This window comes from Strix aluco, chromosome 6 (assembly GCF_031877795.1).
Source record: "Strix aluco isolate bStrAlu1 chromosome 6, bStrAlu1.hap1, whole genome shotgun sequence".
Classification (NCBI taxonomy): Eukaryota; Metazoa; Chordata; class Aves; order Strigiformes; family Strigidae; genus Strix; species Strix aluco.
The window spans coordinates 26,113,946-26,137,860 of record NC_133936.1 but is presented as its reverse complement, the minus strand read 5'-3'; the positions used below and the strand labels follow the sequence as shown (position 1 = coordinate 26,137,860).

The following is a 23,915-nucleotide window of genomic DNA, read 5'->3' as shown; positions in this document are numbered from 1 at the left end:
GAAATAGGGTAGCTCTTCAAAGACACAGATGACAAACATTTTGATGTCGTGGCTATAGTGAGACAACTTGTCAGACTGTCAGTATGCCTAAACTAATCAAATATTTGTATCACTACAGCATCAAGCCAAGAGCTCCAATGTGCTAACCAATGTAATACCTAGTAGAAATATTTATTTGGAATGCAGTATCTATCTAGGTAGAATAGAGACAAACATTTTGTCCATTTTACATATAGCCTGCTGAAATAAAGGGAAAAAATCAGGGATTTGTTCCTGACTATAAAAGCCAAATAAAATCTAGCACTCAGGATGTGCATACTATTCTGAAAAAAAGAACCAAAAAAAAAAAAATCTCTTAAACAGACTAAAGTTCCCGAGAACAGCTGCAGCAGTTCAGACTAAAGGTCCATTTGTCCTGGAATTCTGAACTACAGCCATAAACAGATGTCCAAAGAAGAGTAAGAGCTGAGTGAGCACATGAGTATTTCAAGTACTCTCCCAGCCTCCAATTACATTCAACCTGTGTATTTATAGGACTGATCTGGTTTATTTAGAAACTGCTAGTGGATTCTTCAATCTAGTTTTCCCTACCCTGTATCAGAAACGATTTTTTTAATAAGCACATAAATTAATGTCTTTATGGTGTTCTGCAGATGAAGTTCCACGAGTAAACACTAACCAGAAATGGAAGAGATACAACCTCTGGGAGAAGGTCAATGTATCATCCAAGGCAACATGCATTTAGACTTCAGAGAAAGCATCTTCAAAAAAGACATCTCTGTTTTATTAATTAACAAAAGTTTCAGCAGGCAGACAAACGGTGACCTACCCGAAGGTAAGCAATGACAAATGTCAGCATATACCCTCTCTGTCCATTATCTTCTCCTGCTGCCAAGCCACTGCAATTAACAAGAATTTAATTAACTTTCCAGCAAAGTAGTCACTGGTTTCCAAAAAGAATTAAAAAAAAATAATACTTTGATTATCAAACATATGTGCAAGTTTAGCTGTCTCCAAGCTGTGTTACAATAGTTGCAAATAGTAGGGTCTCTTCTTCACTAGAAATGATAAGTTACTTCAGAACAGACCTTTAACTCTTTGCATTTCTCTTTTCATCCCATAATCTGAAGAGATGAACAATAACAAAACATCTGATGTGATCTTTAAATATCAGTCTTCAAACATCACAAAAGAGCAGGGGAAACATATCCAGACACAGTATATCCTTGATGTTCATTCACAGGAATATGTGTATCTACATTTCTAAGCATGCTGGAGTTGTGCACTTGTATGCTCACAGGTCATGAGAGCAAGACTACTGCCTTAAGATCCCAAAAGTGTAAGTGTGTGAATGGATAAAAAAAGACACAGCACTAAAGAAAAAGGAAGCCTTGCTTTCACCAGTCAATCAAGTTAGGAGCATTATGAAAGTCTTTGTTTTTAACTATTGGTTTCTGAGAACAAGAAAGTGCTATGTAACTGTAATCAGCCTTCCTAGAAGCTCCTGTATATCCAGGGAGGGCAGGAATCAGACATCCTGAAGGACAGAATTAAAACATTAAAACATTTTAGACCATTAAATGGTTTAGCACTTTAGACCAGGTTAAACTATTAAACATTTATATTAAACACCTAACTAATAGCCTTAACCAAGCAGAACAGATAGCACCATCTTCTAACATAGAAAAGTTCCCCCCCTTTATCAATACACCATCTTGAAATACCAAAATATAAAAGGATTCACAGTTGAAGCCTTTTCTTGCTTAAAACATTAAACTAAAATGCTCTTTAAGATCAAGAGCAATGTTATTCTTATCACTGAATGTTAGCAAGCTGCTCACGTGAAATCCCAATTTTAAGCTGTTTTAAGTGGTAGAACAAAAAGCACAAGGAAACCCCAAATTTCAGAAGAGGATAGCCTTAAAATGGATAAAACAATACTTATGTATATTTGAATAGTTGAGACTAATACTAGCAATAACTTTAAGAAGTACATTCTTGACAAATCACACTTTTAATGATGGTTTTCAATCAATCACACTTAATCAAACCAGGACAAACTATGTGATGATTACCCAACCTGCCACTGCAATGAATGTTTTCTGTTCCTTTGTAAGAATAGAAAACAGTCTGTGGGACAGAAGTTCACTGCACTCCTTTAACTGAACACAGATTCTTCTTTTAAACAAGCTTCTTGTATTCACATGCTCACATCAATTTTGTAAAGATTTAATATTACCCTTATGATTTTGTCTTCCAGTTCTGTAGTTAAAATACAGTCTAGCATTGCAAAACAATCAGCTTCCATGCCTATAAGCAATTACAAGGGCTAGTCTCCATTTTAATAACATCAATTCTATATTTAGTTGAATAGTTATTTTTCTGTAATACACAGACAGCATAAGTTTTTCAGTAAAGGTATCTGTTAAGAGTTAGCATATTTATCAAAGCCATATTTATCAAAGGGAACAGCTAATTGATTATTGCCACTTCAAACAAGTAAATTGAGAACATATCCATACAGTAATCACTATAAAAATATGGTAATCCTATTTTCTCCTGGACAGTTAACTCCCATCTTTATATGAAAAAGTTATTTGAAAAGCATACCCAAACTTGGTGGCAATATCATAGACTTGCTTTTCATGCTGAAGAACCTTCTCTCTGTCACCCTCAAAGAGCAAGGTCGCAACACACAGTATGTTGGGATCAAATCCTTTAAACTGCAAAGACAGAAAACCTTGTATTATGTCAATGTCTACGTGGCAGAATACAAGCAACAAGTTTTTACTTTTCAAATACATAGCATGTGCTCTGGTTAGTAAGTTGTTGCAACTAAGAGGAAAGGTTCGGAAAAAACATCTTTCAAAATTTTACTCCCAAAACAATCAAGATTTTCCTTGACAGGACAAACATTCACAAGCCCACTGAAATAGAGATTATCTGTCACCTTTTTTCTCCTGTTAAAAAGCAGGATGACATAACAGTTGTCTACCTATGCTGAAGAAAGAACAGGCCTTAAAATCCTTTGAGCAATAGGGAGACATTTATATTCTGTCAACTATTCCTGTATTAAAGCAGGAAGATGACTACAATGACCGTAAATGTCACTGCTCTCAAAATAGTTGTATCAGCAGTGTGCCACAGAAAATCTCTATGCTGGGAAAAGCACTACGGAAGGAAAATAACTTCTAAACTTGTAGCAGGGAACATATCCCAGTGGAAATGGGGAGAACACTATTAAAGGTTTAATAGTAATGCAGTGAGACTATCTGTATGGCTTTGTTTCAGGAGTAACAGTGAAGAGTCATATCTTTGCAACTGGTCCAAAAAAGACCCTTAATTATTTTCTACATACCTTTTCTATTATTAATTAGCTCCAGTGAATGACCACTACTAAGAAGGTTTCAGACAGAATGGAGATGAATGCAGAGTTGTAATAAAGTCTAACAATTTTCCACAGTCAAAAAGGGTAAGAATTTGTGATTTAGAACAACATATTCTTAATATGTATATTGACCAACAATTATGTTTTTAAAGCCCTTCCCTTTCCAGTGGCATTCATCTCCTCCAGTCTCCACTCTGCTTGTGGTAACTTGTTACTTAAGCACCAAGCAAGGTTATACGAAGTTACATTAATAGTCAAGAGATTCAAATTCATCCTTTATGTGCAACAGCTATGCTGAGAAAAATCCCAGTTAGTTGCTATTCCTTTTATTATTCCCTTAACTGAATAGATTAACTGTACTGGAAGTTAACTGAAGGTACCAGGAGGGTCCAAAAAAACAGCAAGGAGGCAAAGTATCTTGGGGTGGCTCAGTCCTCCAGCCAATGAGCTCAAATCTGTATGGTGAACCCCAGTCAGAGACATCCAAGTTAGTATTTCTGAAAATTATATTGCATCCTACCACCCCAACAAAACGCCACCATGAAAAACACTGTGAAACAGAATATACCTCCCCAGGCAAAGGATCTGTCTTATCTATTAGTACTACAAAATCAGCATAGCTAACAAAGAAATATTGTTACTGCAGTTATAAACTCCAAGGACACAAATAAAGGTCTATTAAAATGCTATTTACAGTCCCTTCTTGTTCTAAAACCACTTGTATTTGATCTAGTATGAATCCTTTCATCTATTCTGCCACCTTTTGGCTGTAATGCTCAGGTAACACCTTACAGTTCTCTAAGAGGCACTGGAGGAACTAGATACAGTGTGAATTAGTAGACAAACACCACCTAGAGCATTCATCTGTCAGTAAACAGTCCCAAACTACATGGAGTAAACAAGAAAGACTGTCCCTATCAGTTAACGACTACTCCATTCATTAAAAGAAGCATTAGTCTGATGTGTTCTGTATTCTGATGTTTACTTTTTTTTAAACATGGGGAGCAATTGACAGATGGAAGTAAATGTAAGATGGATTTGAGAATCTTGGTCCCAGTAACACCTGCAATATCAGTCTCAGGGTCATTAAATTTGCTCCTTTCTATACTCCTACTTCCTGTCCCAGCTGGGAGTTTCTCTGACGTAGAAGTTGCTCATATACACCAGGGGACTGAGCCCTGACGTAAGAACTGCAGATGGGTCACCAACCTCGAATCTCTGCATCAGTATTACATTGCATTTGCCATTTCTTCACATGTTCTTTTTCTCCTACAGAGCTGGAAGAATTGGAATTGGCATACAACATCCCTTGGTGATACAACATCCCAAGTAGTGATGCTTGTTGCTGACTACAGAAGCAGTATACTGCCAACCAGGAGTGCTCCAAACTGACAGCAAACTTGTTGCCAAAACAGTTACTACTTTAGATATTCCTGCACTACAGCAGATCAGGGAGGGAAGGCAAAATTTTGGGTTCTCTGAGACTAATAGGTATTCCCTAGCAAAAGAAGTCCTAAAACACATGGCATCATCTACTTCAGTAGCACAAGAAAAAGCAGCAGAACCAACACCAGCCACTATCTCTCAAATAAGCCCACTCCTTGAACACACTCAATGTTATCAGATCAGAATGGAATGTTTACCTCCTATCTAAGTTATATAAATCCAGGATAATACAATTTTCTAGATTTGAATACCCATATTTGCAGGAACTCTCCAGTTAGCTAATTTGGAGGAAAAAAACAGTAACAAGACAAATTATTTAATACAAAAGTCTAGGTGAAATCATTTTAGCAGCAGATAATTCCGGATTAAAATGGATATTCATTGAGATGAATTCTAGAAAGACAAAAAAGCCAATCCATACGGGCAATTCAAGAAAAATATCTTGAGGTTCTCCCAAAATTCTAGTCCACTGTAATAACAGGGTAGATCATTCCTTGACAAGATCTGAAAGAAGGAAAAGATAAAGTGGTAGCCTCGCTCCATCAGTATTAACTGATGCTCAGTGGTCTGCAAGTTAAACTGGTTTCAGTCTTGCTCTGTCACCAACTCACTGTTAGTCAAGGCGCATTAATTTCATCTACAGATATGACCAGTGAGAACAGCTCTCATGGAATAACTCCTCAAACAGATAACCTCATTTTGGATTGAACCACCTTGAGAATCTCGAGCTAACTAATAATACTATGTAGGATCTATTACACCCAAACTCAGCTGCATTAGAGACAGTATACCAGAAAAATCTTGAATTTTAAGAAAAGCATGCAGTTCCAAACAGTATTAAACCCCAAAAGTTACCTTCGTGATGTAGAATTTTTTCAGTCCATCCAAAAATGATGTAAAAATGGAAGCAACTTGTGGTTTAAGAGCATGACCTTTGGCAAAAAGTGGGAAAAGGTGTGTTAAGGCAAACAGTACTCAAAATCCCTACTTCAATGGGCAAATAAAAGAATAGCTTCGTAGTCAAAGTTGCAAGAATCACTTAGACCACTTTGATTATCACAGACTTCTCTCTACTCATTTAGAAGATAATTTAAGAAAAGTTTATTAATTTTTTAAAGGCATATATATGTGCACAAATATTTCATTTGACACTAGTTAAGGCTGCTCTAGTTTAGACCTTCGCAAGTATATGGCATATGGAAAATTTTAAGAGACCACTTCATTAGTTTTTATACTACAAAACTAAGAAAAATCGGTGGCTTTTTTAAAAGTTATGCCAAAACCACTGAAACCTATAGCCAAAATTGGTGCAAGTTAGGAGTTAAGCAATTATTTCCTTAACGGTTATGTCACTTGTGCAAAATTTTCTACATAAAGCTAGTAATTGCTTCCTTAATCACATACGAGGAACTAAAATCACCAGGATATATAAATGGTGTCTTGGAGTCTGTTAAATTAACATATCTGCCTCAGGACTGGGTTTAATTGAGATGAAAGTCTTTCAATGTTTGTTCCATTGTTTTCAGTCACAAGCAACTTCTGAACTACCATTACTGCTTCACTTTAACGGTCTTGCATCTGGCCTACATGCTGTGAGCCCAATTCATAAAAGTTATGCACCATTTACATGATACTTTGTGAAGTATTTTAGAAGGAAGTATTTCCTCCTGAATAAAGCATGAACTTCAGCAATTGATTACTCTCCTTCCCTCTTCAGTATAAAAGAACTCTCCTTGCAGATATGAACAAACCCCAAGGAGTACCCCTCCAAGTACACTCAAGTAAGCACATAAAAAAGCACCAAATAGCAGAAGGGCATGAATGTATTAAATCACAATCTGTAAAAATGATTGGATCTAAGCCTACTTAATAATGACTACAAGAAAAATCTATATTGACACAGCCAAAACTATGTTTTGCAAGGAACCGTATAAGCTGCAACCTCAGATCAAAGCTAAAAAGTAGAACAATTTATTCAACGTTGGGTTTAAAGCTTATAATTGGTCAAACTTCTTCCCAATTAAAAAGAAAGAAAAATGCATCTGCCTTCTGTTGTACGTGCCAGCATGACCAAAGCAAGCAGCAAGGCTTGCTGGGCTCTCAGGTCTTACAAATCCCGATTTCCTTGGTTTGAAAAACAAAGCTCAGCTTTCTTAACACCATCATATTAATGCCATTTGAAGTCAAGATTCATCATTGAGGCTTCTGTCCAAAACAAGTTTCAGAAATTCTGACTTGTTCAAGTGGTATTAAAATAGAGGTTTTCAAGGTAAGTCACAGTTCACATTTCCATCTTCTGGGTACAGAAATAGCATGGTCTCAGCAAGAGCTTCAAGTTCTGTATTAGCTTTTGGGTAGTGGAACTTTGTGTTCTGGCCCAAGACACTCTTGAGGAGAACCCATCTTTTGCCAAATTTCCTACAGTTTGAAATTACAGCTTTCCCTAAGAACTCCTCCAAAAATATTGTCTGCATGTCTGACATTGTCCTATTTAGCTATTTGAACTAGTTGAAATTTCACAAAAATCTTTGTGTTCAGTAATCTTCTAGTAGCTTCACTGACTTTCTATACTTAAGCTGTAGGTTTTTAGTTCTATTTGCATACAGTTACGGCATTTACTACACCTGAGCTTTTTTAAAAATAGACAGCTCATTTTGGACAAGTATGTCATTGCCTCTCTCCCACCTAAACAATCATTGCCACATCAGAGTATTTTCAAAAAACCTGCTATTTCTAGGGAATCTGTACACCACTTCCAATGCTTTTATGAAATTTAAAGGAATCAACCAACTTATCTTCAAAGTAAGGTGCCTGCATTCTGATTTTTTTTCATACCTGACTTCTCATTAGTACTCTTAACAAGAAAACATTTCAAGTACTATACTGCAACACTATTATCTCTGTTCCTTTACAGCAAAATAGAGGAAGTGACTCCAGAATCTCAAACCTTCCAGTAGATTAGATGCCAAGAATGGAAAGGTAGCAAAAAAAAAAAATCCTATGTATTTATATGCACAGCATGGCTCTTTACTGACTGTTGTAGCAGATACTGTTTTCCCAGAGACAAAGATAGGCTTCTGTTTTTGAAAGTCCACATTATGGCACTACCTGGAGTTTGAACTTTGGGTTCACTGCCTCCTTTGTCTAGTTTTGAGGAAAAGAATTACCACCCAAAACAGACTTAAGCTACTAAAAACCAAAACCCCCTGGAAAGAGATATTCGTCCAAGATGATCTACTTACTTACCAAACTGAAACTGTGCATTGTCAACAAGACGAATTGATGCAGGAGCACATCTCTTGGGGGCAAAGTCAAGGGAATGAGAGGGAGAAACAACAAAAAGATTATGCACACAGTTTTGCTGAAACCCATGACAATCAAATTTTCATTTAAGAAGAGCATACAAGAAAGCACACTTTGATCCCAGAGACCTATGGCCATCATCATCAAAAAGGGGTGACTATAAGCTTGTTTTCACTTGAATAGCAACACCTAGGTATGTCTAGATATAATGCACTGAGAATTTTGTTTAACCTCAAGCCAACAGAGGAACAGTCCAAAGACCTTTGACCTTCAAGTACTGAGTGTTTTTCTAAGTTGTCATATGCACTAAAGATACCATATTTGATTAGAATATTAAGCTTATGTTGATGTGTGATCAAAGATACACATACATTATAAATGCATGGAAAAAGTCTAATTGTTGTGGGCTAATCCTGGCAGGCAGCTAAGCACTACACTCTCACCCAGTGGGATGGGGGAGAAAATCCAAAGGGCAAAAGTGGGAAGACTCATGGGTTGAAATGAAGACAGCTTAGTAAGCAAAGTGGGAAAAAAACACCAAGAAGTGATGCAAAAAGCAATCAATTACCACCAGCTGACCAGTATCCTGCCACTCTTCAAGCAGTGACAACTCCTGAAAAACTACCCCTTCCAGTTTGACCATGATGTTATATGGTATGGAACACCCCTTCGGTCAATTTGGGTCAGCTGTCCCAACTGTGTTCCCTCCCAGCCTCTTGCCCACTCCCAACCTACTTGCTGGTGGGAGGAGAGAGTGAGAAACAGAGAAGACCTTGACACTGTGTACACACTGTTCAACAACAGCTAAAACACTGGTATGTTAACATTGTCTTGGTCACAAGTACAAAACATAGCACCACTCAGGCTGCTATGAAGAAAATTAACTCCATCCCAGCCAGACCCAGTACACTAATGTTCTGCCATCAGACTGCAATTAAAATCCATATCTGGGTCCAATCTAGATTCTATACTGTATAGAAATCTGAAAAACAGCAAGAACAGCTGCCTTCAATTAGGCATGCTTCTGGTCATACATATGCCTACACCATGTAATCTGTGATGGCCATTTCCAGTCATACTGAAACGTACGGCCAGAGGAATATGACAAAAGCCTGAGTTTTAGGCTAGTCTTCATCTAATCACATGGATATGGAAGCACTCCTCTATCACTTGGATTTGACATGTTCACTTTCCAACACATCATTAATATAAACTTGGTCACACGATAGGAAGGAAGAAAATGAAGAACTAAGATAGCTCACCAGGCAGGTTGACAGAAGAAGGCTGGATGAGTGGTTTTAAATGAGATCAACCCACCCACAACCTCCAGGTTGGTTATTCTTACATTAAAGTAGACCAATACAGACAAGAAACAGCTTTTCAGATAGCGATCATTGTAATTACTACCAAGATTGATGCGAGGGGCAACAGAAGAGAGGATATAAGTAGTTCAGGCTCAAGTAAGCAGTGAAACAGCAGCAGCAGCAACAGAAGCTTAGAAATGGAGCAACACTAAGTGGCTAATAGTGCCTTTTTTCCCTCTTCTAACTAAGCCCATAGCTAAGGAAAAGACACTAATTCCTTAATTAACTTAAAATGTAGATCAGCCATATGATTAAGCATTCCCAAACAGTCTGCTTAGGTACCTTTAACAGGAAGAACAAGCACTAGCAGTAGAAGCACGACAGAAGAACTGGCAAGTGCTGCTGACTAGCATATACATGTCATTCACATACCAGTTTGAACATCTGGCTTGGAACATTAAGTCATTAATTTAGACCAATCACTGGAAAAAATGTAAAGCTGTGTTTAGTTTGGCATTAATTAAAACATTTCTGAAATTACTTCCCCAATTCAGGGTATATTCTACCATTCATAGAAACAATTTAATATGTTTTGCACAAAGCAAAGAAAGGTTAGTCTAAGAGAGTGAAGAAAGAGGCTAGCCAGTGTAAGATTTGCTTGGAAGCAGAGCCATGAGGAAAAACGTTACACAATTTGGATACCCATGTCTAAGTTTTGCTACCTGAAACTATCTGACCACACCACTCAGAGGGCTCTATTTAAATACTACAGTGTAAGCACAATTCCACCTCAAAATATCCAGCTCACCTGAACGTGTCACTGTGCTTCAGAAAGTATTTTCTAAACACAGGTCATATCCTTCCATTGCATGACTTTTGTTCCTTTGTCACTTCAGAGCCATAAGTTTAGCTGCCTTTTACTTGTATGCTGCAACTTAATTCCTTTAAATGCTGGTCCCTTTTGCATAGTCCTGAATTAATCTAAGGACAAAGCTCTCTGTTGAAGGAGATGCAAAGCCAAATTTTCTGTGCCAAGATATGCAAATAGCTCCCACTGAAAAAAAACCTATCAAAAGGCACATCCACAATTTGGCTCAGAATCTCAAGCAAATTCAGAACATGCTTAATCCTCGACCACATAATTTCCAAAAGCCTCATGGACCATATACACTTACGAGGTTTGTATTATCTCAAACCCTTGGTTATCAATTGCCAGAAATACTGGACCGTCAGCACAGGCCTAGTGCTAAAATTTGTGTTCTTGAGTGAAGCCAACATCCAGCTTTTCTTTACCTGCTTTGCCACTTCCCTTAAGCAGGCCACCCCTCTTTCAAAGTTGGGGAAGACCACAGAGCCATACTTCTGATATTCAGGGACTGGGCGAATCTTTATCGTAACTTCAGTAACTACTCCAAGAGTTCCTTCAGGAAAAAAGAAAAACTAAGTGTTGCAAGATGTACTTCACACAAGTAACCCAACTTCACAACTGTTTACCAGGACACTGTAAGTTAACAAAGCAGAAATACCAAAAATTCAGTATTGCATTAGCAGGTAATTTATTCCTGACATGGTGAGTTCTTACAAAATATCCTCTAAATCATGTTTGTCACCAGACTTGTAGGTTAACTCCACAGATCTGTTTCAAGCACTTTTCAGAGTTGCTTAACCTAACAGTCCTAATTAAGGTCTCAATGTGTTATCCCAACACAAGAAAATCATGCCTGCATAATGCCACCCATAGACACACTGGAAGTCACAGCATTAAAGATGCTCAAATCATCAAGCCATTACAGAACTTGAATTAAGATGCAGTTATGTGAAATTACTGTGTTTATACCTTCAGATCCCATAATGAAGTGATGGATATCAGGTCCTGTTGACATGCGAGGTACTTGGCAGTTTTTTTCTACTATTCCTCTAGGAGTTACCATTTTTATATGAATCACCTGTTTAAACAATATGCAATGACTATAAATGCTAGCATTAAGCACAGATTTTTTTTGTATGATATTTATTTTCTACTAAATGTTTATTAAGCTTGATACAGTTCAGCTTTGTAGACTTCAGACGTCCTGCAGGCAGCCCCAAAAACTTTTGAGATAATCTGAGGACTGTTATCAACAATTATATCTAACACAGCACAGTTTGCCCACACAACAGATTGTTTCCAGTTCTATGCCATATCAAATCAGCTGTTGGCTACATGCAGGCAATATCAGTTAAAACTGTGTTGTTTCTCAGTACAGAAGTACTTTGAATACTAGGATTTTAATTCAGAATACACATAGCACTTCAGAAGAAAAAAAGCATGGGTTTAAATTTTGCTTTAGAACTGCTGCTTGATAACCGATGACTGAATTATATTGGCTTTACTACAGAAATATTTCTATTAGGAGGAAAGATGGAAGTAAGCTTTGTGAAACAGATCATCAATACTAAATCTGCCGTAAGACTGATACATATGTAAGGCTAGAAGGTTGTTTTTTAAAAGTGTTTTTCAATGTCTTTGCTTCCAGCTTTACTCATGCTCATTCAATACAGAGCCCAAATTGTTTTTTTCTAATCCTTTATTCAATTATTTTATACCAAGGAAGGGTAGGGTTTGGGTTTTTAGTAAAGCCTTTAAATGAAGCAAGATTACTGAATTTCAACTAACAGCTTTAAAACTTTCTAGCACAGGTAGCTAATTAATTTTCATCCTGCTCCAAGTTGTTCAAGAATTTCATTATATGCATTTTATGAACTGTTGATTCTGCACTAAGTGGATTTTAGGCATCTTGTATCACACACCATTTGTAGATATAAAGTTTCCTCAAAAGATAAACACTTCCCTGAAACTTTCTTACCATGTTATTTTGAAACGCGTGAACTGTTCTGAATCAGTTTTCAATCCTATTTCCTCCTAATGAAAATTTCAGAAGCTGTTTTAGCCTCAAGTTATGCTTCCATGATAGAAAAGCCTTCTGCTTCACATCCCCCAGTACAAGCAAAACCATACCACTCAGTAACACATCAGGCAGTAGGGGACCGGTGACACTTTGTAAGTACTAGTAGTTTTAGTCCAGCCAGGTCTACTGAATAAAAACTGTGTAGTTTCTGCCAAGCTCAGTCACTTGATAGTAAAGTGTCACAACTGTGCAGAAAACAAACACGTCTGAACTATGAGCTGACCAAAATCCCTGAAGTGATGGGGATACCTTACCTTGCTGCAGGAAAGAAGGAAAAACCCACGTGTGTGGAAGGGCTACTGTACAAACTACAAGAGAAAGCTGGAAGTTTGAAGCAAAAAGGCAGGCAAAGTCTGAACAGTGATGATTTAACTTCAGTATACTCAATGTATTTGTTGTAACTGAAAAGGTGGATTTTTTTAATCAGAAAGTATGCTTCAAAAAACAAGTTACCTGGGTTAATATAAAGATAAAGCTTTTTAATGCTTAAAACAGATTCAAGAGTAGAACCCTGCCATTCCTTCCTCAGGGTTCCTACAGACCATGTGGTGGACATTAGATTTCACCACATGGTAAATTAGACCACCCTACTGATTTGAAAAAACTACTAGCCTAGGGGGAGGTAGGAAGGTGGGAAGAGCTAGCTTGCTGTTAGAGTTAGATAATCCAAGTAGACAACTTCAGGAACACACAACAGGTAGGAGAGAACATGAGCCTTTTGGAATCACCCTGTAAATTTGACAGGATTATTATACTGGATTAGTAGAGAGCACAAAACAGTGAAAGAAAACAGAGTGATGACATGGTGACAATTCCTTAAGCTAGCTAGTGATTACCAAAATGAAACTGACTTTTAAATCAGTAATAAGGATTATTAGTATTAATACCAAACACAAGCAAACACTCAGTCAAGATCTGATGCCAGAACTGTTTCACTTGTTAGAACTGCAATTTACTATCCCTTTTCCCCTCTCATTGTGAGTCATTATAAAAGTTAAACCTCCAAACAGAATAAATTAATTAGAAAAACTATTAGAACTATTTACCAGATCTTCAATGTTTCCATAGATGTTTTTTTTCATGCCTGATGCTCGTGTTGCTACCCATCCTCCTAGCGAGCTGAACTCCATGGAGTCTGGTTCATGGCCTGTACAGAAGCCACTTTCAGCAAGCTAAAGAAAGAAAAAACCCACATTCTACAAAGCCTGCATTGCTTAGTACTCCAAATCTCTCCTAGGTTTTCTTTTTTAAAAAAATAAGTATCCTGACCACATACCCATTCATTCAGGCACAAGTTTTGTCTTTGATAAGTAAATGAAATGCAGATTGATTCTGCTTCTACTGTGCATATGCTGTGCTACACATCAACTTATAACACTCCTCCCCCATATATTAAAACTAAAATCTCTATTGTTCATAAGAAGCTGCAAATTCAAATACATATGGAAAAAAATTATAACTAAGTAACTGCCAACTTTGCACAAATGCTGACAATAAAGCTCTTAATCTCTTGTTCTTTCTACTCTAATGCGATATGCAGCAGGTCTGCAGAAAACATGAGCAAATTGCCTGTACTTAATTCTCTCAAGGAGTGATGTGTTTTAATATACAGCCATCTGGCTGGGCTTCCTGTATGCAATGGTGTCAGCTATTTGTGATGCAGATCACACATTCCTGTACATTAAGTAGTCACTTGTTTCTCATTTTTCTATATTAGCTTGGCTTTGCCATCTGCACAGCACCTGAGGTTGATTAGATGCCCTTAGAATCACAACACCAAAGCTGTTGGACAGGAAGAATTAAAGGCCCAACAGTCTCACATTAAGTGATAACTCTGTTAGTGCATTTGAGGTGATCAATTTGCACTGACCAGCTGATAAATACCTATGTCTAACTGGATTGTTAAGTATGCCACATAATGTGCATCATTAACTATGCTCTAACTTAAATTATTAAAAGTCACTTCTATGTAATGTCTATGGTCATTCATTTAGCTCATGGTCCTCTTATAACAAAGGAGCTTGTGACTTTATATACTTACTGGTCATATATTCGGGAAGGGTTGGAGCCTGCACCCTCCTCATTCCCAGGACAACGAGAATTTTGCTTCAGTCACAACTTACCAATTTCTATGAGTTGTATAAACACAAGCACAGCAGAAAATCATGCTTTTGAAAATTTGGATCTGACTATGTATGTACAGAGTATTTTGTCTAAACTCCTCAAATCCTGTTATATGAACAGCATGTGCTAAAGGCACTTACAGGACACGGGAGAGATTACACTATGTACTTTGCAGATGCAAAAAGACAGCCTCATCCAGAAAATATAGGCATGTACTAGCTTTTTCTATAGAATCAAGACCTGATTGATAATGTTTATTACAAAAACCAAATATTATTCTATCTTCATTATCCTTTTGTCACCTTTAGTGCTCATCTGTTGGCTATTATTCCATATTCTGTTCCAACAAAAACAAGTAACTTGAGGCTTCTCTGTAGAGCCCACTAATATCTGGAGTTCTCCTCCCACAGAAAATAGTATCTTAATCACACTAGAGTGACTAGCTAAGGTAGACAAAAGTGTGAAGTGCACATTGATTTTGAATGTCTCCACTTATAACTTTTGTCAAATATTAGGTTTTCAAATCTGTTGTTTAGAATTCAGCTCTCGATTTTAGTTACTATAAAGTTTATGGTATCTGAAAATGAGATAGCCTATTAAGTAACTTCAGCACCCAAAAATGAGGAACACAGTAAGAGGCACCAAACCTCTTCACTGCAACATAATTCCTAGATAATGCTGGTAAAGTCTCTTAAAACAACATAAACTGGATTAGCCTCCAATCCAAAGCTTACTTAATGCTAGAAAGCTGCAATCCAAAAATACAACCAACCACTTTCAAACAGTTTCTTCTTTGCACAGTCCAAATGCATATCTGCATTCCACCTGTTCTTCAGTGGAAGTCTGTATTGTCATTAATATAATATTAAATCATAGTTATGCTCAGATCATACCACACAGAACAAGCACAACTTGGAGTCCTAGCTTTATTCACATCCTATTTGCTAGCAAGTGGAATTCCAGTATATGTAATAAGATTTTTAAAATATATACACACACACAATGTAGATCTGATTTTGTATTCTTTGTACATTGAAGGAATTGCACAGAAGTCCTCACGTGCTTAGAATCACTCTGTATATCAAAATCTTTGCACAAATACTAATTTATATTCAATATTGAACAAATTGATAGCCAGTGCTCTCTTCATAGTCAAACGTGATTGAAAAAAGCTTTTTGATCAAAAATATTCAAAAAGAATAACTGCAACAGTAGTATTTCAGCTCATAAGAGCTATAAGCAAGAAGGAAATATTGCCCCTTACCCTAAGTGAAAGGAAAAACAGTGGCACTTAAAGGATAGGTAGTAGTGAAATATCAAACTATTACCATAGAAAAATGCAATTTAAATGCAGAGAATATTCTCTTTGCATTTTAATTCCAAGCTTGAAAGAAACAGATCTGAGAAAGTTAAAATATGACATCAAATGATATAAGGGAAAATAAAGTAATAGGCAGGAAAGTCCATCTTTCCCATCATAAACAGATCTGTTAGTCAAGTATGATGAGTTTTCTTCTAAGAAGTGTCTGGAAAGAACTGTTCAAGAAACCCTTCAAATCTCTGCATATTTGTAAAGTGTATTTAGACACTGAGAAAAGTTTAGACATCATTTAGCTATCAAACAAGTCAAGTCCTAGAATTATTTTTTTTTTTTTAAATAAGCGTAAGTGCACATCCTGAAGAATAGTACCAAACATCCACAACTTGCTTGATTATAGGGGAGCACCAAAAAAAGACCCTGAGAAGGGTGCTGTGGCTCTTCTGATAAACTGCAATTAAAAGCCACTAGAGGTCACTTCGGAATGAAGGTGATCTACATCTTCCACTGGACACTTGTTTTGGGCAACTCTCCATCCTTTCTGCTACTCTCCTGTAGCTGGCCCTAAGAAGCAGCAACAACAGCAAATCTGTTACATGCTCTAACCTTTTTGAAGAAACTACCTCTGGCCAAAATGACCAAAACATGCATCACAAAATGACAATTTGAACTTTTCCTGGTAACCTGTACCAGTGTCATGCCTTGCAACCACAAGGGTTTATCTAAGGTTTGAAACAGAAAGCATAGCATTACATCCTATGAATTGCCAACTTACTACTGTAATCACATTTTGTGGCTAGAGCTAAAAAGAAAAAAAATTAAAATATTCATCAAATACAGCATTCAATGTGATATAGTTCACAGCCATGCATATAATGCTTACCACACTAGTCTGCAGGAAAACACACAATGATTTACACAAGACATGAGAAACAGCTAAGAAAAATACAGAGAAATACTGGATGCTTAACAAGTTAATACCTGTTTTTCCAGATCTTGCCCAACAATGCCAGCTTCCACACAAGCCGTTAAGTTTTTCTCATCTATCCAGAGAATCCGATTCTGTTGAAAAGTCAATCAAAACTAAGAAACAGTGTTAAAGATTTTTGTTTATTTCCTTCCCTAATGCTATAGGATCAACATGCTTGGTCATAAAGTTTACTATTAATACAACTCCAGTTATTACAGCAGTGGAAGCTGAGCCCCCTCACTCCCTCAAACACCTACACAACAGGTTACAATTTATGAAGTCACCACTATAAGAAAGTAACATGCCTATTAGTCAATTTATATTAGGAATGTTTACAGAAACAATGCGGAAAAGCCAGAAATAATTAAGTCAAAATTCTCACAGAAGTTAAGCAATACAGTGATTTTCAACATTAACATGATAGTCAGATTCAAGCACCTTCAATCTGGACATTAAGTATACACCAAGAAAAGTATTCTTAAACATACTCCATGGGTTAAAATAGACTGCATTCAGTTATTCCAGTTCAATTCTTGAATTTTGACACAGTAAGCTAGAAGCAAGATACACTACAGAATGTCAGAGTATGTACACACTTTAGAAATTCAACATAATTGGAAGCATTACATCATTTTATCTGATGAGACACTTACTGTCCCATCAGTATATTCTACTAATCAGGAAAAGTAGTAAACACAAGTTACATGTTCCACTAAGCATGAAGGATAACAAATATGGTTTTAGCTTTGTTTATAGTAAGGACACCACAGAAGCTTCAGGTTCCACTCTTCAATCTTTTTAAGTACACTTCTAGTGTCCTTCTATAATTTTGTGTACTAACATTGTATAGAAGGAAGATAGCTCTAACATCCCTTTGCCGTGATTTTTCAAATGACAGAAGTGTGGACATCATGTAGTCCAACCTAAACTATGTTTTAAAGCAATTGTCTCCCCTCACAACATCTGGACTAATTATTCGAAGCCAGCTATTTCAGCTCCTTTCAGACACCTTCAGCTTCAACATAAACTGCTTAACGGATCTAAGATGCTTATGTAAATCAGTTTTATGCAATATAGACCCTACATAGAAGATTAAGATACCCATTAAGTGTCTATTAAAATAGTAAAGCTTAGACAATCATCTTAACTGCTCTAAGACACACAGGTTTCAACTCTGACAATGCTTCTTTTCACCTTAATTTCCTTATTTTCCCTCCTTATTAATGCTTATAAGAATTGGCTGGCAGAGTCATTCAAGACACACGAAAGTAGTCTGTTTTCTGGCTTGGTGTATACTTACATATCTAGCTGACACAAAAGCATGATAATAAAATAGTTAACCACATTCCTCTCCCATCCCAAACCAAACAGAAACCAAAGCTGTTGGCTATGAATCTATGAGTTCAAATGGAGGACTGAGTCAGTACTGTAACTCTTTGGATTTCACTCCATGTAGACACCCAAAGAGCTTCCTTCAATATGCAACTACCACCTTTAAAAGATCACTCTGTAGACAGACACACTGAGAAGCGAGAAGGTTAACTGAACCACCACTAAGAGAAAATGGAGTCAAGACCCAGGTCTTGCCTCAAAGCTAAAGGAGTTAATAAGCTCAGCAGGTGCTTAGAGGCAGTAGTGTCCTACATCAAAGATAGATCTGTTTTAAGCATCTCATTACCATGTGATCATAAAACTATCATTTTAAAAGTATCTAAACTATAATTTTAAAAGCTTCTTCATATTGGAAAGATGAAAACTAGCACTAAATTTTACAAAACTTCTAGACTGCCATAAAGCTACGAACTTCACATTCTCAGGATGCTATCTACACAAAAATCTAGGTTTTTCTCTTTAAAGTTGCTCCCTGAAGTTGATTTATACATATTAGGTCAGCTTAACAACCTTTAAGTGTTCTTAAGTCTGCAAAAACTAATGAAATTTGCAATAACAGGTAACTTCCTCCTAGCCTTTCATTTAACTTCAGAAACAAGTTCCAACATAGAATAGTAGCTTCCTCTGATTTTCACACAAAACTGCTACAAGAAGGCTTAACAGTGACTTTTTTTTAATTAAATACCTGCAGGTCATATGAAGTAGTACAGGGCTAACATCAGCAAAATATCACTTAAACTGAAGGAGTACCAGCTTAATCATTCACGGTACAGATTAATACTTCCATCCCTACTTTATTCTTGCAAAGAAATATCATTTGCTAGTGACCACCATTCAAAGTAACTGTAGGATAATTTAAAAAAATAAAAAATTGAGAGACATACCATTTGTGATGTATCCAGTGAGACAATTGTTCTTTTTTCTTCTTCAGGACATTCAAGGGCACTAGAGACACTTGTCCCTCCTGCAAATATGGGACTGACATTGTGATCATAAAATTCTCATGTAGCTTTTCTTCACATACCATCCCTCTCTCCCTCCTTTCCAATATTGCACTTAATAAAGATCACTGAAGTTAACTGTTTGAGGCTAGTGATTAGCTTTTTAAGGCCGTCCCTTCTCCCAAGCTGGGTTTCAGAAAATCAAGGCAGTACCGGAGTTGACAATGCTTTGACAGCACTCAGTAACAAACCATGAAATTCTGTGACCATCTCAGCTGCTTCTGTTAAGTCCAGAATAGGTTTAAAACCAGGAAGGGTAAGAAATAACAAAGCTATCCAAGAAAGAGATACCTATGGATATTTTTTTTTTTTTTTTTTTGAGATAACTATGGAAGACACTACACATCTGCCTAGAAAGTTGGTTTAAGAAGTCTACCTAATACAGGAATGCAATACTTAGATTCATAGAATGGTTTGTGTTGGAAGGGACCTTAAAGATCATCTAGTTCCAACCCCCCTGCCATGGGCAGGGACACCTTCCACTAGACCAGGTTGCTCAAAGCCCCGTCCAACCTGGCCTTGAACACTGCCAGGGAGGGGGCAGCCACAGCTTCTCTGGGCAACCTGTTCCAGTGCCTCACCACCCTCACAGGAAAGAATTTCTTCCTTATATCTAATCTAAATCTACCCTCTTTCAGTTTAAAACCCTTGTCCTATCCCTACCCTCCCTGATGCAGAGTCCCTCCCCATCTTTCCTGTAGCCCCCTTTAAGTACTGGAAGGCTGCTATAAGGTCTCCCCAGAGCCTTCTCTTCTCCAGGCTGAACAACCCCAACTCTCTCAGCCTGTCCTCACAAGGGAGGTGCTCCAGCCTCTGATCATCTTTGTGACTCTCCCCTGGACCCACTCAAGCGGGTCCATGTCCTTATGTTGGGGGCCCCAGAGCTGGACACAGTGCTCCAGGTGGGGTCTCACAAGAGTGGAGTAGAGAGGGAGAATCCCCTTCCTCAACCTGCTGGCCACACTTCTCTTGATGCAGCCCACTTACCTGAAAGCAAGAAAAAAAACTGAAAGGGTATAACTATAAAAAAAAATGAGTAAAACCAAATGTCAGACTTCTCTGGATATTTCTAATGTATCTTTATAGGGTATCACAGAACAGCCTCCAAGAAGCCTCTGGCTTCTTGAAGAGTACCAAAGCCATAAGAAAAGAGATACTAGGATACTAAAGAGATCCACAGCAAGCTACCAGAGCCACCATCAATGGCAAGTACAGAGACTGTGACAACTAATAAAACACTACCCAAAAGCAGTAAAGCCCATCACCTTTGTTTCCAATGATAGGAAAGGTGGCATTTTTCTTAAACACCAACCCCTATAGTAATAACTCTAGAAGTTGACCCTAGTTCAGTATAAACAGACTTGGAAAACAATCTGAAGATCTTTCTGTATCCTGGTCAGTGAACAAGAGATAGTCAATATTGCTGCTTTCAGCTATATGAATTTACTAGTACCAGAGATGGCTTGTAGCAGTCTTACAGCTCTCCAGATGTATCTGGCAAGGGTGAGAGCATTTTAGGGAGAAAACAGCCTCATCAGTTTGATGTTGTCTTCAAGTGACATGCTCATCTTCTCAAACAGTAAATTCCCTTCCTACAGGGGCTACACTCCTACAGGATAAGGAAGTACCAAGTAAAACACGCAGATTTATCTTACCTAATTAAGAGTGCTTGACAAAAGCTTCTCACAGGATGAGCTCATGAAAGCCAACATCCCGTTGTTCCCTGACCTCCAAGTCAAACCAAGGTAGCTCACCATTCTACTTCAGCAGGCTTAGAGGAAAAAGCATCCATGACTACAAACCTGAAGTCCTTTAGGCTGCAAAGGACATAGATTATACAGGCCTTTACCTGTACTCTGTACCTGAAAACCCCTTGCCACAGAAGTCTCTACTCTAACCCTCAAACTGAACAATATCTAAAAGGAAATTAGAACTATGGTCAGCAATTTTGCAGTACAGTGTCTGACTACAATTCTCCCTGGACCTATGAGCTTCAACAGTGAAACAAAAAACCTAATTATATGTATCTGTGGGAACAGAGCACAAGTAATGCATCCAAAAACATGATACCTCTAACACATCTCTTGACTTATTTCCTAGAAGACTTCCCAGGCACAGAAGTAGATTTCACCTTCATATAATCACTCCTCCCGCACATTCAATATCCAAGATGTTGACGTACTTTTACTGACTTCCACTAAATTGAATATAGCAGCTTTTAATACTGCAAGATCATAAAAAAATTAAGACCACACTTAAAATACTACTAAAAAAATAAAATATCTAACTGTTGAATTGTTGGTACAATATATTACTAAGATCACATAATTAAATTAAATTCAAGTAGAATACATTTTTACTAGTAATGTCAAACAGATTTGAGATTTCATAACACTTACCACCAAATGGTATAATGCAGAGATTGTGTTTGCAGGCTAATTCCACAATTTTAACTACGTCCTCATGGCAAACTAAAAAAGTTCAAACAGTTAAAAAACAGGATTTATGCTTAGTACTGTTATTTGTGCTTAGCACTAAATATTGCAGTCTGAACAAGCAGCAGCTCATTTTCTGACACCAGCAAGGAAGACATTTCAAAAAGCTAGGCACTATGTAAGAGCTGGGCTCAGAAGTATGAGTTCCAGAGTAAAGTTTACACCTGAAACAATTCTACATTTCAAGAACTAACTACAGCTTTAGTCTCCTGCTCTACTCATGGATTGAGACCCCCTGCAAATTCTCAGGGCAAGATGGGCTACCAAAGAGTTATCAATTAATCTAGCTATCTTGGAGGACAAATCAAGTTTAAAACTTTTCTTGAAAATAGTCTGTCCAATTTATTTTAAGTGAGAAATGAGACTCTTCTGAGAGCTGAACAACACATCTTTTTCTTCCTAGCTGACATTCAGTTTCAAAACTAGAGTTGCTGGTGAAATTTACTTTTTCAGAATGCATTCTGTATCTGGTCAAACAGGGAAGCAGAAACACTTATGCAGACACAGAAAAGGAACAAAAAATAGATCAAATACAGTACATACTGTATTACATTATACAGTTCATGCAACGGCAGAGAATGAGCAGGACTGAATAGGCTTATGAACTCTGTTTACTTTGCTCTTGCTATACAGAGCAGCTTTAAACAAAGGTAGTCAATCATTTTATTTCAGTTGCTTTTGGAGCTGCACAAAATAAAGCTGTGGCAAGTGCTGTTCACAGTCACCAGTGCTGTCATGTCAGTACCTGTCCTCAAGCAAAGTGATGTATCTTATAGTGCCTCTTTTTATGCTTCTCCTATTGTGATTTTCTCCCCTAAATAAAGGGAGCAAAACTGAGCTAAGACTAAGTTCTTATCAGAAATTCGAGGGTTTCTAATGCAGTGCGGCTACCAAAGTATCAGAAAGAGTATAAAAGGTGAGGAAAGAGTTGGATTCAGCCAGCTGAACAGAAATGTGACAGGTACTTCGGTCAAATGACTCTTTGGTTAGCTACTGAAGAATGGCACGTGAAAAGTAGTTCCTAGTGACCAGAGAAACATGATTCAGATAGAAAATTCACACAACTATGCAAATAAAGTCATATCAGTTTAAGTATTTGTATCCTTTTACTAGATAGCAGCAAGCTTATTTTCTGCTACATATCTACAACAGCATTAGTTATTACTCTATTTAAAGTGGGCCTAGCCTGTAATCAGATCACACTGCTCTTTCTTCAAGTCAATGATCCTTTGTAAAGTGTTCTGATAGGAGTTACAGGTGTTATACTTCTTTTATTAAAGTACAGCATGTCATAAAACAAAGTTCTTTAATACAAAGATTTCACTACTCCTCTACCATCATGTACTCCTTTAAAAAACAAGATTGACTGCCATTTAGACAACTATTCTTGGTGAACATACAAATTCAAATTACACTGTGGTTACTTAAGTCATGAACTCTGCTGTCAACAGAAACTTTGGCTATATTTAACAATAAATTTGACTTCCCCAAGCAATGATGGGATTTCACAGGCACAACCTGCAGTCCAGATGTTAAACAATCATGATTACCATTCATGAGAAAATTCCTTCAGTTTCTGTAAAGACAAGTGTAGTCAGTGAACCAAGAGACAGCTTCCCCATGACAAGAAAGCAGTTTAGTAAACAATGGCCTCCCAGATCAGAAGGAAGAATAAGATAATTAAAGCTTACCAGGCCATACAACTATATCAGGAATTCTCTTAAACATTCCTTCCCTGAGTACAAATATCTCATGTAGGCAGTGACCTGAAACACAAACAAGTTAACAAGTTCAAACAAGGAAACACTGAAAGCAGCAGTTACATAAATGAAGTTCTCTTACCGTGAGCTCTGAATACCCTATCTTCTGCATCCTGCGAATATGAGATTTTAGTGGCTCTAAGATCCTGAAGAAATTCTTCATTTACAATGGATGGAGGTACATCGCTAACATTTAAGGATGCCTACAATACAAGAAAATAAGTTCATTAAAGGTAGGCTCACTTACCACATTTCTGTACAACAGAAATAAAAACAGGTCAACACTAACTGATACCCAAACAGAGCTATTCAAGATCAAATACAGAAGTTCTCATCTCCATCTTCAGTCACTGATCCCACTTGTCCTACCTGGTACTCAGCTGACTAGATACACACAGGAAGCTTTATTTCAGTAGCATGCTTTTTTTTTCCCCCAAAAAATGGAGCCAATAAATTCAGGTATACT

General features: G+C 37.3%; 1 protein-coding gene across 16 annotated transcripts in view; it reads right to left on the bottom strand.

The window, feature by feature from the left end:
• AGPS (alkylglycerone phosphate synthase) overlaps positions 1–23,915 on the bottom strand; it is an 86,066-nt gene that overhangs the window by 16,052 nt on the left and 46,099 nt on the right. For all 16 annotated transcript variants that reach the window (XM_074829189.1, XM_074829180.1, XM_074829181.1 and 13 more), the window contains 12 exons: positions 23,532–23,652; positions 23,381–23,455; positions 21,594–21,665; positions 19,078–19,157; positions 16,813–16,893; positions 13,436–13,561; positions 11,279–11,387; positions 10,735–10,862; positions 8,081–8,132; positions 5,690–5,766; positions 2,611–2,723; positions 830–899 (listed from right to left, as the gene is read on the bottom strand). In XM_074829189.1, the coding sequence (XP_074685290.1) occupies positions 830–899; positions 2,611–2,723; positions 5,690–5,766; positions 8,081–8,132; positions 10,735–10,862; positions 11,279–11,387; positions 13,436–13,561; positions 16,813–16,893; positions 19,078–19,157; positions 21,594–21,665; positions 23,381–23,455; positions 23,532–23,652 (1,104 nt within the window). The remainder of the gene's footprint in view (positions 1–829; positions 900–2,610; positions 2,724–5,689; positions 5,767–8,080; positions 8,133–10,734; positions 10,863–11,278; positions 11,388–13,435; positions 13,562–16,812; positions 16,894–19,077; positions 19,158–21,593; positions 21,666–23,380; positions 23,456–23,531; positions 23,653–23,915) is intronic.